Source organism: Salvelinus sp. IW2-2015, linkage group LG8 (genome assembly GCF_002910315.2).
Source record: "Salvelinus sp. IW2-2015 linkage group LG8, ASM291031v2, whole genome shotgun sequence".
Classification (NCBI taxonomy): Eukaryota; Metazoa; Chordata; class Actinopteri; order Salmoniformes; family Salmonidae; genus Salvelinus; species Salvelinus sp. IW2-2015.
The window spans coordinates 25,119,896-25,134,566 of record NC_036848.1 but is presented as its reverse complement, the minus strand read 5'-3'; the positions used below and the strand labels follow the sequence as shown (position 1 = coordinate 25,134,566).

Sequence of the window (14,671 nt, the reverse complement as noted above, 5' to 3'; positions counted from 1 at the left end):
GCGGCGTGCGTTTTCACAGGCAGCCCAATAATTGATCGCTTCGGGACATTTTATATCTGTTTGGTCAACAAGGCCAATTGGGGGTGCCAAATAATCAAGAATGGGCCCTGTGTAAACTCAAGCCTCAAAATCCTACATCATCCAGCAGCATGTAATGTTCAAGCCCTCTCTGTTCACCACACTTTCCATCTGCTTCCTTTAGCACAACATCCAATGGACATTTTGCAGTGTTCAGTGTACATTGGGCTCACTTGAATATAAACTCTGTTAGAAGCATACACATATACTCGCGTACACTACTTGTTTGCCAGAGCAGCTCCACAGTGTCAGGGACCTGATGTTGAATTATAAGTAAAGGCTGGAGTAGGCCACTCCATGTGCCCGAAATGGGCCTATGAGGGGGAGAGCGGCCACAGGCACACAGTATTCCATCAGGGCCATCCCACAACAAGCCCTCACATCTTTCCTATTCTCATTCGGCCCTTACTTCCATTATCTCACCCATGGACCACCCTTAACGGCACTTTGCACCCGAGCTGCACCTCACTTTCGTTTACTTTGTGTTTCTTTAATCGCCTGTATAATTTTTTACAACAAACACCTCCCGTCAAGTGGGGCCCTCACTGTCTCTCTAGAGCCGTCCCGCCCTTCGCAACTGCGTCACTTCCGTGCTTGTCGAGGGGCTAATAACACAGGCTGCAATGAGACGCCACTGTGTTGGCCCCACACTGAGTGCCGTTAACAGGCGTCTCTCAGAGTTCGTCACATCGCAGCACTCAACACGACCGTAATGGACTCCGAAGACTTCGCAACACACATACTAGCCATATTATCAAGCGCAAATACAGCAAGAGAGTGGTTATTTGGTCATTCTGTATGTACAGAAGCCCGCCATCGGGGCACTGCACTTAGGCGTGCCACGGTAGGAGCCACGGTAAACAAAGGGGCCGTTTGTTTCTGCGTGTGTGCCGATTTGAAAGGCGTCTCAATTCCTGGAGAATCAACAAGAGTCTCAATTTTGGCTGGGGTCTTCTAGGCGCACCTAATTATTTGCACTCACATTATGTAATCAAGAGAGGCCCTTTGCTGATAAGGCTTCTGTCTCGTGTTTTAATGAACTGTGAGAGCTAGTACTATTGCTGATGTGAAAGGAAAATATACAGTGGGAGAAGAACAAGTATTTGATACACTGCCGATTTTGCAGATTTTCCTACTTACAAAGCATGTAGAGGTCTGTAATTTTTATCATAGGTACACTTCAACTGTGAGAGACAGAATCTAAAACAAAAATCCAAAAATCACATTGTATGATTTTTAAGTAATTAATTGCATATTATTGCATGACATAAGTATTTGATACATCAGAAAAAGCAGAGCTTAAATATTTGGTACAGAAACCTTTGTTTTGCAATTACAGAGATCTTACGTTTCCTGTAGTTCTTGACCAGGTTTGCACACACTGCAGCAGGGATTTTGGCCCACTCCTCCATACAGACCTTCTCCAGATCCTTCAGGTTTGTGGCTGTCGCTAGGGCAATTACGGACTTTCAGCTCCCTCCAAAGATTTTCTATTGGGTTCAGGTCTGGAGACTGGCTAGGCCACTAGAGGACCTTGAGATGCTTCTTACGAGCCACTCCTTAGTTGCCCTGGCTGTGTGTTTGGGTCGTTGTCATGCTGGAAGACCAGCCACAACCCATCTTCAATGCTCTTACTGAGGGAAGGAGGTTGTTGGCCAAGGATCTGCGGTACATGGCCCATCCATCCTCCCTCAATACGGTGCAGTCGTCCTGTCCCCTTTGCAGAAAAGCATCCCAAAAGAATGATGTTTCCACCTCCATGCTTCACGTTGGGATGGTGTTTTGGGGTTGTACTCATCCTTCTTCTTCCTCCAAACATCAGCGAGTGGAGTTTTGACCAAAAAGCTCTATTTTGTGTCTCATCAGAACCACATGACCTTCTCCCATTCCTCCTCTGGATCATCCAGATTGGTCATTGGCTAATCTCAGACGGGCCTGGACATGCGCTGGCTTGACAGGGGGACCTTGCGTGCGCCTGCAGTGATTTTAATCCATGACGCGTAGTGTGTTAAATGGTTTTCTTTGAGACTGTGGTCCCATTTCTCTTCAGGTATTGACCAGGTCCTGTCGTGTAGTTCTGGGCTGATCCCTCACCTTCCTCATGATCATGATGCCCCACAGGGTGAGATCTTGCAGACCGAGGGTGATTGACCGTCATCTTGAACTTCTTCATTTTCTAATAATTGCGCCAACAGTTGTTGCCTTCTCACCAAGCTGCTTGCCTATTGTCTGTAGCCCATCCCAGCCTTGTGCAGGTCTACAATTTTATCCCTGATGTCCTACACAGCTCTCTGGTCTTGGCCATTGTGGAGAGGTTGGAGTCTGTTTGATAGAGTGTGTGGAAGGTGTCTTTTATACAGGTAACGAGTTCAAACAGGTGCAGTTAATACAGTAATGAGTGGAGAAACAGGAGGCTTCTTAAAGAAAAACTAACAGGTCTGTGAGAGCCGGAATTTCTTACTGGTTGGTATAGGTGATCAAATACTTATGTCATGCAATAAAATGAAATTAATTACTTAAAAATCATACAATATGTTTTTCTGGATTTTTGTTTTAGATTCCGTCTCTCACAGTTGAAGTGTAACTAAGATAAAAATGACAGACCTCTACATGCTTTTTAAGTAGGAAAACCTGCAAAATCGGCAGTGTATCAAATACTTTTCTTCCCCACTGTTGTATGTAAACCACAAACTAACACCAACATATGTGAACCCTTGCAAATCTGGTTTGTTTATTTTTTTGTGCCCCAAACAAAGACAAAGTAGTGGTATTTAGGTTGCAGGATAGATTAATAAAGCCAGATCCAAAATATGTACAATACAGTGCATTCGGAGAGTATTCAGACCCCTTAGCTTCTTTCACATTTTCTTACGTTACAGACTTATTCTAAAATGGATTAAATAGATTTGTTTCCTCATCAATCTACACACAATACCCCATAATGACAAAGAAAAAGAGTTTGACATTTATGCAAAGAAAAACTAAAAACTAAAATTGAAATATGACATTTCCATACATTTTCAGTCCCTTTACTTTGAAGCACCTTCGGCAGCGATTACAGCGTTGAATCTTCTTGGGTATGACACTACAAGCTTGGCACACCTGTATTTTGGTAGTTTCTCCCATTCTTCTCTGCAGATCCTCTCAAGCTCAGTCAGTTTGGATTGGGAGTGTTGCTGCACAGCTATTTTCAGGTCTCTCCAGAGATGTTCKGTCGTGTCCTCAAGTCCGGGCTCTGGCTGGGCCACTCAAAGACTTTCAGAGACTTGTTGCGAAGCCACTCCTGCGTTGTCTTGGCTGTGTGCCAAGAAGGTGAACCTTCGCCCCAGTATGATGTCCTGAGTGCTCTGGAGCAGGTTTTCATCAAGGATCTCTCTGTACTTTGCTCCGTTCCTCTTTCCCTCAAATCCTGACTAGTCTACCAGTCCCTGCCGCTGAAAAACATTCCCACAGCATGATGCTACCACCCGCTTCACCGTAGGGATGGTGCCAGGTTTCCTCCAGACGTGACGCTTGGCATTCAGGTCAAAGAGTTCAATCTTGGTTTCATCAGACCAGGTAATTTTGTTTCTCATGGTCTGAGATTCCTTTAGGTGCCTTTTGGCAAACTCCAAGCGGGCTGTCGTGCCTTTTACTGAGGARTAAAAGTCTGTCTGGCCACTCTACCATAAAAGTGTGATTGTTGGAGTGCTGCAGAGATGGTTGTCCTTCAGGAAGGTTTTCCCATCTCCACAGAGGAACTCTCTAGCTCTGTCAGTGACCATTGCATTCTTGGTCACCTCCCTGACCAAGGCCCTTCTCCCCCGATTGCTCAGTTTGGCTGGGCGGCCAGCTCTAGAAAAATGGAAGAAGTTTGGAACCACAAAGAATCTAAGAATGACGGAGGCCACTGTATTCTTGGGGACCTTCAATGCTGCAGACATGTTTTGGTACCCTTCCCCAGATCTGTGCCTCGACACAATGCTGTCTCTGAGCTCTACGTACAATTCATTCGACCTCATGGCTTGGTTTTTGCTCTGACATGCATTGTCAACTGTGGCACCGTATATAGAATAGCGTGTGCCTTTACAAATCATGTCCAATCAATTGAATTTACCACAGATGTACACCAATGAAGTTGTAAGATGATAGATGGAAACAGGATGCACCTGAGCTCAATTTCGATTCTCATACCAAAGGGTCTGAGTAATTATGTAATAAAGGTATTTTTTTATTTATTTTTATTCATTTGCAAAATAAAAAAATATAAACTGTTTTTGCTTTGTAATTATCGGGATTTGATTGATGAGGATTTTTTTTTTGTTCAATCCATTTGAGAATAAGGCTGTAACATAACAAAATGCGGAAAAAGTCAAGGGGTCTCAATACTTTCCGAATGCACTGTATGTTGATAAACACTGGCATATGAACTTTCAAACGGACAAAAAGACGCACTAACTTTACAATATGCAGACGCTGGCTTCTAAGGCAGATCACCTTCAAACTAGGCAGAGGGCCTATAGCTTGTCATTAAGTACTGTTACTCACACAGCTGAGTTTTGCAGAGCTCTGGGTGTACGTCACTCCAGCTTAAGCTGTCTCGAGAATGAGGGCCTGAAAGGTTTTTGAGCCTGGGCTGTAACAATGAAATCTAAACAGTTATTTGATTAATTCAACTTTAAATTTCCTCAATATCACTATCAACACTGCTCAACAGTTTTCATATCAATGGCTAATACATTATACATTTTCACAATATCTCAGCATAATATTGTAGGATTATTATTATTGGTAGTTGTATTATTAACGATTATAATTTTTGGTAAACGGAACATGTTGTGTTGCATTAGTTTATCCAACACAATTCATTCATTGGCAGTGAGTATGYCTACGGGTCGGCGATAAAATATAACTTCAATTCTTTTATAGGCCTAAACAATGTAACAATTTCTTCTCTCCTCTCGTGCTTGACTTTTTATAACTACTGGGAGACATTAACAGTATGAAGGTGTTTGAAATCACTAGCATATACAGGTCATTTCCAGTACCTTATTCAATGTGCAGGGGTACTGGAGTGGTTGAGGTGGATATATACACAAAATGTGACTGGTAGTAGGATATACTATACATGTAAACAGGGCTAAACAGTTACTGGTATTAGGAATATATAAATACTTGGTAATATAGTAATGTCAATATATACATGTGAACAAGAGTAATAATGATCTTTAGCAGGATAAATACTAATGGTAACGGCAATCAATAATCAATGGACAGCAGCTTAATGGAATAATACATCTAATCAAAAATMATTTTAACAGCAGCGTAGGTTGTGTCTGAGTGGGTATGGACGTGGGTGGGCATCGAGTCAGTGTGGATAGTCTGTGGGAGAGGGAGAGCAGTAGATGTTAGCCATATAGCAGTCTTATAGCAGTCCAGGGGAATAAGCTGTTAAGGATTCTGTTTGTCTGAGCCTTGATGCACCGGTACTGCCTGCCGGATGGGAGCATGGAGAACTGTCCATGTCTCGGGGGGCTGGAATCTGGCAATTTTTCAGGCCTTTCTCAGACACCACCTGGCAGGTAYGTCCTGGATGGCTGGGAACTCGCCACCAATGATGTGCGGGGCCAGTTGCCATACCAGATGGTGATACAATCAGTCAGGATGCTCTCAATGTTGCAGCGGAGGGCCAAGCCACATTTTTTCAGCCTATGTTGCCGTTCCTTTTTCACGACTGTTCTGGTGTGAGAGGACCATGCTAAGTCTTCAGTGATGTGGACACCGAGGAACTTAAAGCTCTTGATCCTCTCCACTGTGGCTCTGTCAATGTGGATGGGGGTGCGCACCCCCACCCTCCTGTTTCCTGTAGTCCACAATCAGCTCCTTGGTCTTGCTGATGCTAAGGGAGAGGTTGTTGTTCGGGGGCACCACACAGCCAGTTCTCTGACCTCCTCCCTGTTGGTTATCAGGCCTACCCCCACAGTGTCGTCAGCAAACAAGATGAGGAATTTGGAGTCGTGCGTGGCCACACAGTTGTGGGTCAACAAGGAGTACATGAGGGAGCTAAGCACACACCCCTGAGAGGCCCCTGTGTTGAGAGTCCGCATGGTGGAGGTGTTGCCTACTCTCACCACCTGGGGTCGGCCCATCAGGAAGTCCAGGATCCAGTTGCAGAGGGAGGTGTTCAGTCCCAGGGTACCAAGCTCGGTGACGAGCTTTGATGACACTACGCTGAGCKGTAGTCAACAAATATCATTTTCACATGGTCGAGGGCAGTGTTGAGTGCAATTGAGATTGCATAGTCTGTAGATCTGTTGGGGCGGTATGCACATTTGAGTGAGGTGATTTTCCATGCTTTCAAAGCACTTCAGGATTACACATATTAGTTCTTGGGAACAGGAATGATGGTGGTCAGGTTGAGACATGTGGGGATTAAAGACTGGAACAAGGAGAGGTTGAAAAAGGACTGTGAAGAGGCCTGCCAGCTGGTCTRCGCATGCTCTGAGAACGCTCCCTGGAATACCATCAGTATGTGTTGACCAGATTAAAAACCTTACTCTCGTCGGCCTCGGAGAGTGAGACCACCCTGTCCTCTGGGATGGCGGGGGCCCTCGTGCATGGTACAGACACATCATTGGATAGATCACGGCTAGGTCTACTTTYGTAATCCGTAATGCACTGTAGCCCCTGMCACATGCGCCGCACGTCGGTGCCGGTGTAATAGGATTCCACTTTGTACCTATATTGTTMTTTTGCCTGTTTGATGGTTCTGTGGAGAATCATAGCAGGACATCTTGTAAGTGTTCATGTCCTCGGCCGTAGCCTCGSAGTTTGTTGCAATAGCCCTGTGTATGGTAGATCTGTCCTTTAGTTTAGCACATAGTTTAACACATACCTCAGTGTTAGTCTAGGGCTTTTGATTGCTACTTACAGCTATTTTCACTCACATATATAGTACACTATAATCTTAATTCCTACCCTCAGATGTCCAYAGACTAACCCATCTTTCCCAGTACACTACAATTTTACTGTCATTTTGCAATATATCCTTCTATTTTACTGTGATGTGTTACGCGGGTCTTGAACAATCATAGCTGCTGTAGGCCTATATGCAAATAGTCATTGCCTTATATGGATCTGTGCATTCACTTTGAACTGGACTGTTGTTTACAGCATGAGTAGATGTGCTTGTTTTGTGATCAAAAYGAGAGCTGCATGTAACCACCTGTGTACATTTGTTCATAAATGAATGTCTTAAAGTAATGATGGACTGTCGTTTCTCTTTGCTTATTTGAACTGTTCTTGCCATAATATGGACATGGTCTTTTACCAAATAGGGCTATATTCTGTATACCACCCCTACCTTGTCACAACACAACTGATTGGCTCAAATGCATTAAAAAGGAAAGAAATAYCACAMATTAACTTTTAACAAGGCACACCTGTTAATTGAAATGCATTCCAGGTGACTACCTCATGAAGCTGTTGAGAGAATGCCAAGAGTGTACAAAGCTGTCATTAAGGCGAAGGGTGGCTACATTGAAGAATCTTAAATATAAAATATATATTTGATTTGTTTACCACTTTTTTGGTTACTACATGATTCCATATGTGTTATTTCATAGTTTTGATGTCTTCACTATTATTCTACACTGTAGAAAATATTAACAATAAATAAAAACTCTTGAATGAGTATGTGTGTYCACACTTTTGACTGGTACTGTATATACACACAAAAGTAAGTGGATTTGGCTTTTTCAGCCATACCGTTGCTGACAGGTGTATAAAATCGAGGACACAGCCATTCAATCTCCATAGACAAMCATTGGACATAGAATGGCCTTACTGAAGAGTTCAGTGAATTTCAACGTGGCACCGTCATAGGATGCCACCTCTCCAACAAATCAGTTTGTCCMAAAAAAATTCTGTGCTGTTATTGTGAAGTGGAAACGTCTAGGAGCAACAGCGGCTCAGCCGCAAAGTAGCAGGCCACACAAGCTCACAGAACTGGACCACCAAGTGCTGACACTCCCTGCCCGAATGCATAGTGCCAACTGTAAAGTTTGGTAGAGGAGGAATAACGGTCTGGGACTGTTTTTCATGGTTCAGGCTAGGCCCCTTAGTTCCAGTGAAGGGAAATCTTTACACTACAGCATACAATTACATTCTAGACAATTCTGTGCTTCCAACTTTGTGGCAAACATTTGGGGAAGGCCCTTTCCTGTTTCAGGAAAGCAAGTCCATACAGAAATGGTTTGTTGAGATCGATGTGGAAGAACTTGACTGGACTGCACAGAGCGCTGACATCAACCTGATCGAACACTTTTGGGATGAATTAGAACGCCGAATGCGAGCCAGGCCTAATCGCCCAACATCAGTGTCCGACCTCACCAATGCTCTTCTGGCTAAATGGAAGCATGTCCCCACAGCAACGTTCCAACATCTAGTGGAAAGCCTTCACAGAAGAGTAGAGGCTGTTATAGCAGCAAAGGGTGACCAGCTCCATTTTAATGCCCATGATTTTGGAATGAGATGTTCAACAAGCAGTTGTCCACATACTTTTGGTCATGTAGTGCTTTTTTGTGTGTGTGTTTTGTACAATTAAAAAAAACATACATAGAAAARAWATATAAACAACTTAACATTTACATATATACATTTCCACAAACATTAATGACATCACACTTGCTCAGTACCACATTCTCACCCTATCCACACCCAATGATGTTTCTAATACTTGTAAGACTCTGCCCCATATGATTTCAAATTGTGTTATGTTGTAGCCAGATTCCTTTCGATATTTAAACAATAAAGCACTTGATTCTTCCATTTTATTAATGTTGCATTATCATTTGACTTCCAGTATTGATGTAATAGCTTCTTCATCAACTCTCATGCAGCGAAGTTGTCAAACGTCTCAACCTTAAGCGAAACTGATACATTGGACTATTTGTTCTAGTCATTTTAATCCATTAATATTTTTTTGGTTTGTGCTGTGTTTGGCGCATATCAATGGAGTGCAATGTGCAACATGACGGCTGATCACCAATGCGCACACACACACACACACACACACACACACACAAAATGAGTGGGGTTTGAAGAAATGACATTTAAGTGGAGTGGTAGCCAGACTGGCTGTGGAAGGAATGACAGCCTCTGATTGCACCTTGCGATAAATTAATCCTCATTGTGTTGTTGCAGATAGTACCTCAGGAAATGGCAGAGAATTGCTTCTGGATCAAAGTCAAAGACGAGAAGTTTGAGAACCAAGACCTTTTTGCCCAGCTCTCCCTCAGCTTTTCCTCCAGGACCAAAGGTAAGCAGGCCCCATTAGGCCTCTCCACTCCTTTACTAATGAATATACACACACACACACACACTTTGGTTTGGCCACCCGGCTCTGGGAAACCAAGTGGCTTTGATCTCCAGACACTTTAGGAAACAATTTGTCTCTGTGAAATGTTGATTATCGTTAAAACCATCCTCCTTTTCTTGTGTCTTTGAACATTCCGGCTGTGGATGGTTGTGTGTTGAAATCTCTCTGAGCCAATTAGGGTTGTGTGTCAGGGTTTCGTAGCTGGAGATACAGTAGGGATTCTTTGTATTTGTTGAGTGACTTTCGGTGTGTGTGTGTGTGTGTGTGTGTGCACGTGATGAAAATTACTCCCACACAATGTGAATTCTTGCAAAAAAAAGTTAAATGTTATTTCATTTCTCTGTGTAGGTGTATTTATGCGTTTGCATATATCTTTGTGTGTTTGTATGCATGTGTGTGACTGAACTGAGGACAGTCACACTTGACTTGGCACAGCCTTTTCCAGTCCAGTAGATGCTCCTCCAAAGGGAGACCCAGTGAAGGAAGCTCTGGGAGTTTATCACATCCAGACTACCTAACTTGCTGATGAATAACACAAGCCGAAGGAAAGCGAGTTTGTTTTTTGAGGGAGAGGTTGTGTGGTGGTTGTAATTCCTGCCCTAGTGGGAGCGTAGGGGTAAACTGAAGGACCTCTGTCATACAGAACTGGAATCACAGGTCTTCTCTGAGTTGCTGGGTGTGATGACTTCCAGGGTTGAGATCAATTCCAATTTACTCTTGAAGTCAAATTCAAATTCAAATGTTGTTCTTCAAGTAACGGAATTGGAATTGAATTAGACTGTTTGGACTCAAAATGCAATGTTCAATATTTGTTTCCCAGTACAGTGGAGTGAATGCACATAGTCTAAAATATTACGGTAGGATGTCAATCTTCTTTCCTATATTTCTTGTATAGCTATGCAATCTGAACAATGACATGATCAGCCTGAAAGCCTGAGAGAATTTCATTAAAATGGGAATTTGTGGAATTGTTGGGGATAATATTGGAATTGGGAATTTAATTMTTGGAATTGACCTAACATTGCAATTCAGAGGAATTTAATTATTTCTGAATTCTAAGACTGACCTGTAATTTGAATTGAATTAAATGGAATTTACAGGGAGAGTTGAATTAKAAATTCATTTGTGAAATTGACCCCAATCCTGTTGACTATCCGTGTCTCCTCACTGTCTGTCAGGACACAAGCCAGACTGTTGGCATTTCTCCTCTCCTCTCTTCTCTGCTCCTCCTCTCCGCTCCTACTCTACTCCTCTCCCCTCCTTTCCTCTCCACTCCTTCTCTCCCCTGAAGACTACATAACAAAACTAATCTCTCTGGTGCTCCATGAAATAAACAGCAATGTAGCCCTTAAGCTGGGATGTGATTGGCTGGCACAATGCAGACGGAGAGAATAATAGCGGGAACGAGGGAGCAAATTTAGCTGGGCTTAATGAAGCAAAAGGTAAAGGCCAAGAGCCATGTCACTGCTCTCTCTGCAGGAGAGACGACAAGACACAGGCTGAATCCCAAATCACCACCTTCCCCTTGCCCCTCCATTGATACGTTTACCCGCACCACCGCCATTTGCACAAGTGTCCCAAAGCTGAGGGAGTGAAAATTATCAAGGGCGTAGGKGCTAATTAGACCCTCAGATGGCCACTTCGACTGAGCCAACAAGGTTGCAGGYTTCAGAGCCAAGTGCTATCCCTGACACGCACTGCAATATGTTTGCGCWATTTCATACAAAAGAATGGWTCGGCGTGCCTAATTATATGCATTGTGCATTTGTTTGTCTGATTTCCAGACTTGGCACGTAATTAAATGTTTAACTGTTACTGAGGTTTATATTTTTTTAAACAATTTGTTAATTTGATTTTCATGCTCACATTTAAAAGTGGAACATGAATTGCGTCATTCAAGTCTGGAGTCTGTCCCTAAGTTGATGGGTTTATTGATCCCATCACCACCCTTTGGAATTCAACCTCTGAGTTTCGTCAGCAACACATGACAACGGAGGGCCCTCAGAGCGAGTTGGTAGGGGCGAGGGGGTAGTTTGGGATTCACCGACTGTCTGTTCTTCCGCAGTTCCTCTGCTCTTCAGCAACGCCTGAAAACATCCACAGGGTCTTAAAGAGAGAGAGAGAGAAAAATAGGTGTTTTTGCTTTGTTCTCTGCCATTTGCTTGGTTTTTAACATGGCATCAGCAAGGGAGGAAGAGATCACAAGAACATAACACGCAAACAAGGAAACAATAGCGTTCCGGTGGAGAAACATGGTTACTAATTTACACCAGCAATWATTAATAGTAGCTTTTGTGTGCTGCACTTGTCTGTTCTTTCAGAAGTGTAATTCCTATCCATTTTCACCTCGGACAAACAAGGGATACAGATCCTGCAAAAAAAACAAAAACAATACTTATTAATACAATATTATGCAATATTTATTACTGTATTCCATTTTCTTTTAATTTGCATTTTCTCTTCAATTTACATTCTTATAGTTGTTATGTTTCCTTTATTTGCGTTTTACAGGGTYCTAAGAAGCGTAACTCTGCTTTACATTTCTTTTCAGTGTCTTTTTCAAATTCAAATTCTTCCTCATACATGTAACAGTCGGGTTCTATAGGTAAGCTCTGCGTTCCCGCAGGCAGCTTCGAAAGGCTTAGCTGGATCCCTATCAATTACGCCCGCAGCATGTTCACCGATTCAGCTCTTTTCCCTCTATTGTTGAAACAGAACACGATACACTCATGAATGAAAAATGSTGTTTAATGTTTGATATCCTGAGTACCGTTCTCTTTTTTTTCTTTTTAAGACAGTTAAAAGCGGGTGAAAACGCCTTTGACGTGCGATGGTATCGCGGAGGGGAGCGATAGTATTTTACAAAAAAACGAGATGCACCCATTGTTTTWATTTTTTTATTTTTTACCTTCACTTTACAATAGGAATCATTTTAACTCATGAGATCTAAGAATTTCWTAGAGTAAGATGTGCTTTAACATGTTACTGTTATGCAGCCTTTGACAAAGAGCCTGACCCCATTTCTATACCGACTATTCATCTTTGGATTCCCAGAAGCACAGTGTTGACAATAACRCGTGACACACATTTTTTCTGGTTGAGCTTCCTGTACCAGATGGAGAGTATTATTTTTCTAGAGTGTGAGGTGATGCCTGGGAAGGGGAATTAGTTCACAAGGCCTCACCGTCTTACCATATTACCAAAGACTATAAATCCTCCCAGCAAACCTACCAAACAAGTTCCTACTCGAAACCAACTTAATRTATCTGGAAAATCTGCAACCTTTATTTTTCTGGTTGGTTTTTCTCGTACTCTTTTTTTCCACATTCCTCCTTCCCCCCCATCTTGGCTGGAGTATTTATAACTAAAGCACGCGTCATCATGAAAGATGAGGCAAACAGGTGTAAATGTGTTCCCTGGCACCTGGAACTGCCCTGGGAAAATGGTGCAAAAAGGCTTCTGTTTAACTCGCCGTTCCTTGGGAGTCACACTTGTTACTCACATTGTCTGAAAACAACACCCGCTGAAAAAATGCMTCACTCTTTTACGAGCCGTGCCGTTTAATTGGTTTTAACAAGAAAGGGGAAACCATAATCAACAGGGATTTACAGCTTTGCTTCTAGCCTCTTAAGATGATCAGATTCCTACTGTATTTCCAATTATGGCTACCTTTCTGCAGTAACAGCCAACATCCTAGCAACAACGCTGGAAGCCGGCAGTGTTGTCAGAGGGGCCTGCTGATAGCAGAGTTGCTGAATATAAGGTCTAGTCTGTTTACATTGCTTTAAATTTCATTTCCTCACCGAAACTGTAGATGTTGCCTGACTGCGGAGATGGTAATGCGTGGGCCTATTATCCTTTGGATTCTAAGGCCCATCTTCACYTCTGTGGATCGACCTGATCTCCCAAGGAAGAGGAAGGGAAGTGATACTTTGTACAGTGTTACAGCAAGGTCACCCACTGTACCTGTGCCCTCATAACCTGCTAAGGAGACCCTTATTGCCCATCATCTCCTACCAAGAATGAGAGAGTGGAGGTCAATAATTGTCCATCCCCATCAAAGCTGCTGCCCCCAAACAACCCCTTCTCTCTGCCAGGCCAGACCTTGCTGCAACACTGGGGGAAATGTGTCCACTAGGGTCTATTTGTTCTGGCTTATTTAAATCGGCTCCGGAGAGCAGAGCAACTCCTCACTTCATTGTATTGCTATTTGGTTTCCCTTGTAGAACTGGTAGTTTGGCTTTTCCCTCCTCCCTCACTCATTCTTCTCTTCCCTCTATCATTCTCTCTTTTCTTTACCCCGGAGTCCCTTCACTTGGTGGTATCAATCAGCGGTTCTGCCGGTGTTCAGCTCCTGGGATCAAATCAGATGTACTTGTGGTTTGAGCGCCTAGCACGGCCTGCTGCATTTGAAAAGCAATTCTGTCGGCCAGGCTTTTCAGTTCTGTTTGAAATAAGATTGATGTTGGCAAACTTCTTCAACCTGCGCTCTCCTAATAGCGTTTCTCCATTGCCAACTGCGCCTGCTACACACACAGAGGGCATATGCCTTGATGTAATGATGACATGTGTTTGAGGCTTCCGAATGTTCMGAGAAGACCCCACTGCTTTTAATCAGTGTGTGGCAGCAACAAAACTAAGAGAGTGAAACCATCCTGAACAAAACAACTAAAGTAGCATAACACTTAAATGACAAGCCTGGTCTACTGCACACGTGTGAAACTCATTCCACAGAGGGCTGTGTGTCTGCGGGCTTTCGCTCCTCCCTTGTACTTGATTGATGAATTAAGGTTATTAATTAGTAAAGAACTCCCMGCACCTGGTTGTCTAGGTCATAATTGAAAGGAAAAAAACAAAAACTTGCAGACACTAGGCCCTCCATGGAATGATTTTGACACCACAGGTCAACTGTATTTCAAATTTTGTCAATATTGATACATATTTTTCAGCATATGCATTATTCCGTGTAAATGTACCTTATTTGTACAAAACAGAATATGACTATAAATATTACACTTATTTAAGAAGGTTGATGGAGAAAAGGCTTGGCCTCGCTACTTGTCTCTTGCGTCATTTTCCCCAATCCTACTGCACTTCTTAATCTCTAGTGTAGTGTAGCATAGAGTGGATCGATGGCTGTGTACACTAAGTGGTCTGTAAGTAGGGGTCCCTCCTTATTGCGCTACACTAGCGGTTCTACTGATAAACCTAATGAAGATGTATGTCAATAATTGG

General features: G+C 43.0%; 1 protein-coding gene across 1 annotated transcript in view; it reads left to right on the top strand.

Annotated features, from left to right (window-relative positions):
- The window catches only part of LOC111967632 (protein diaphanous homolog 2-like), a 622,518-nt gene that overhangs the window by 227,010 nt on the left and 380,837 nt on the right, over window positions 1–14,671 (top strand). The window contains 1 exon segment of the mRNA XM_023992819.2: window positions 9,262–9,376. Within this exon segment, the coding sequence (XP_023848587.2) occupies window positions 9,262–9,376 (115 nt within the window).